Raw genomic sequence first — 3,339 nt, forward strand, 5'->3', positions numbered from 1 at the left:
GAGAGAGGACTAGCGGCTAGGGGTTGTAGCCGTGGGATGAAGGAGGGGTAGCAACGGTATCCGCGTAGATTCCGCCTAAAGAGCCAGGTAGAGGCCATGTTCATTATGTGAACAAATTAAAAAAAAAATAGATACATATATAAATAAAAATAAATAGATACAGGAAAAGCTTAATTTCACAATACATGGGGGAAGCAAGGGATCTTTGTTTGTTGGACATAGACGAAGAAGAAGAAGAAGAGAGATTTGAACATCGTCGACGCAGGAACATTCCCAAGGGACGACCTCAAGCAGCTATGAAGGCGGCAGCTAGCTATGAATTTTCTGTGGGGCAGCCGCAAAAGCTGATGGGGTAGACTTGGGTGCCATTAGGGTAGTAAAGGCCATAATGTGGCCCATTAATTCCACGAATTGCCTCGTCGAAGAGCTCGAAGATGTAGGCGTCGATGGGTATGGTGGGATTGGCTGGGGTGCCACTGCCTTCAAGAACATGACCTATCAGGTTCTGGTTATAGGTTTCTGCATTTTCAATTGTTGCCACTTGTGATGCTCCCCCTACTGTGCACACATCCCAATATGATGTTGCTGATGATGAGTAGGAATTATATCCATAGCCCATCAACTGCTTGTAATCTGCTCCTTTGTGGGCACTTTGCACTGAAATGGGTTTCGACTTCGATGACTTTGGAGGCGACCTTAACCCTCCTACCTCCTCTGGCAGCAAAGAGCTGTTGGGCTCATGTTGCAAAGCCTTCATTTCATGGTCATCACGTAGATTAGAGGTTGATGACATCTTTGAGTATGTGAGCTGCGCATGCAATAATGCTTTGGCATTGTCGTAATCTCCATCTAAGAGTGGCATTTGCCTTTCATCCATGTTGGACGCGTGTTTCGGAGCGTTCGGCATGTCATGCACACTGGTTGTAGTTGTAGCCAGACTAGCGCTTTTTGGCGATGATCTAGCAGGTCCATGGCCACTACTATGCCCACTGTTTGGTTTTATCGGTATTAACGGTGTTTTCTCATGTGACCCTTTGCCACCAGTAGCAGCGGTGTGATAGATGTCTTTTTTGGAATTGATGTAATTTGCACTGCATTGACAGGATGATGAGTTTGTTGTCGTCAATGGCGACGATGTGTATTCTGATGATGATGATGATGAACATATGCATGAGAAAGCTGCTGTACATAGACAAGAGCATACACACAATGAAGATGATGATGGCAACGGTGATGGTGATGTGGAGCTCAATAACGATTCAATAGCTGCATACACGGCATCTACCTGCAAATCAAACAGATTTGTGTAATCAAGATGTGTGTATGGGTCTTGCACCACTTGTGTGGAGTTGAAAAGTGCAAATTGTAGCAAGCGCTTATCTTGCGGATTTGCCGCAGCAATGAGGTAAGGGAAGATGTCCGTCATGAAAAAGGATTCCGTTGCCTCTAAAAAGCTCAGAATGGGGCCCATAGCAGGAGCGACAGACGCCTTAAATGTTGCTTGAGAAGGAGGGAAGTAAGTGCTAATCACATTGAAGGCATGGGAGGTAGAGACCTTGATGGCAGTTAAATTGTTTTGTTGCAGAGCTTTGTACATGTTTTGCATGGCTGGCAGTAGAAGAGAGCGGTCATTGAAAGGGCTATAAAACCACTCATTGCCTACTATGATGGCAGAAATGCATGCTGTTGGATAAGGAACCACATTCTTGCGGACCCAATCGGCGCCATAGTCAAAGCTTGTGGCGAGGTTGCGGACATCCTTATTGGGAACGCCGAGCATGAGATCGATCTCTGCGCCTACAAATGCTTCTGTAACGTACGGTCTGCCTTCGTATCGCCGCACTCGAGTGATGCGCTTAGCGTGTAGCAAGGTGACGACCTGAGATGGAGAGAGCTGATTGTTGAGCAGCCCATAGTCTACCCCTATCCCTGATTCTGCATTACATAGTAATAACAGATAAAGCCACTTTAGAGGATGTTAAACATACATGCATTGCAATTTGCATTACAGGGAGTGCAATCACCTATTGGAAGCGCAAAGAAGCTTGCAGACATTAGCATTCCAAGCCCAACGATGTAGAGCGAGGAGAGCATCATTGTATTTGCTCAAATGGGTATGTGTGTATATTGGTGCAAGAGCCTTGTTGGTTCTTTTGTGTGTGTGTGTGTGTGTGTGTGTGAGAGAGAGAGAGAGAGAGAGAGAGAGAGCACTTATAGGCCTTGTCAGACAAGTGCACCTTCCACAATCCGCACTAATGGAGAAACCTTGATTGCAAGTGCAGCTTCCACAATCCTTATTATAAATACTGCAATGCAAGGAGCATTAAGATGTTAATACATTTCTCACTAAACAAGTTTTGGTGATGGAGCGACATTGAACAGTTGAAGCTACCTTTGCGGGGAAAAGGAAAAGATGTCAACAGAAGTCAAGAATTTTAAAAGTGGTCATTGTTAACTGGCTCGTCATCAAGGTTTTAGACAAAGACTAGGAGGGTAGAGGAGCCAGTAACAAGACGGGCCCCTCCATCCTACCCCCAAAGACTAAGATTTCAGTTTAGTCGGGTGATTGGTTATCTTACTTGAATTGAGATCTTAGTCGTCAGATCATGTGTTCGAGCCTTGTTGGTGCAATTGTCTCTAAACTCCCCCTTGGCGGTTGTCTCACTCACTATCACATTTTTGTTACACAGGAATTCGAAAACTTGCTCGATCTTCGTTGTTTGATAGCAACTCGCGATGAAACTTTTGTCGTAAATACCTTCTGCGTAGGGCTTTCGATTGAGCCCCTCCAAGCTCAAAACGATTCAACAAACTGCTCACAATGCCTTGCTCAATTTGGGCATCACTAAAACCGGCTCCTTTACCCTAAAGCAAAGATGAAGTGCAAATGCAAGGAAAAATGAAGGGGTAGGGAATGGTCCTGTGGTGACCATTCCCTGTAATGCTTGTGACCCCTTGGCGACCGGCGGAGGCCGGGAGCCATGGGGGAGCAAGCAATGCAGGGAATGGGCACCACAGGACCATTCCCGGCCGTCAAGGTCGGGGGGAGGAGGGCCAATCATTGGGAAGGCAGCTAGGCAATCATTGGTCGAGCACAACTCATTGCGGACTTCAAAAACCAGTACTGTGCGAGGGCTACTGCAGGGGGATATTTGGAACGCTGATTTTGCAGCAGCAGAGGCCTTTTCAGCTGGTGCGCTGGTGCGTGTTGATTGGAGACTCACGCATGCATTCCGACAGCTGAGGTGTCAGCAACGCAGGCCATTCCACCTGCTGACTTGCCATCACCTGATTCGATGATTGCGCCTTGCATTCCCAGTGCTGACGTGGTGGTCATCT

The 3,339-nt window shown here is 46.7% G+C and overlaps 1 protein-coding gene across 1 annotated transcript; it reads right to left on the reverse strand.

Annotated features, from left to right (window-relative positions):
- Nucleotides 1-217: 217 nt before the first annotated feature.
- LOC147430457 (uncharacterized) lies at nucleotides 218-2,498 on the reverse strand. Its single transcript, XM_086494408.1, has one exon. It carries the CDS (start codon nucleotides 1,778-1,780, stop codon nucleotides 314-316), a length of 1,467 nt encoding a protein of 488 aa, XP_086350534.1. The 5' UTR covers nucleotides 1,781-2,498; the 3' UTR covers nucleotides 218-313.
- Between the last annotated feature and the right edge of the window lie 841 nt (nucleotides 2,499-3,339).

The sequence above is a fragment of the Adiantum capillus-veneris genome, chromosome 21, assembly GCF_014529385.1.
Source record: "Adiantum capillus-veneris isolate H3 chromosome 21, ASM1452938v2, whole genome shotgun sequence".
NCBI lineage: Eukaryota > Viridiplantae > Streptophyta > Polypodiopsida > Polypodiales > Pteridaceae > Adiantum > Adiantum capillus-veneris.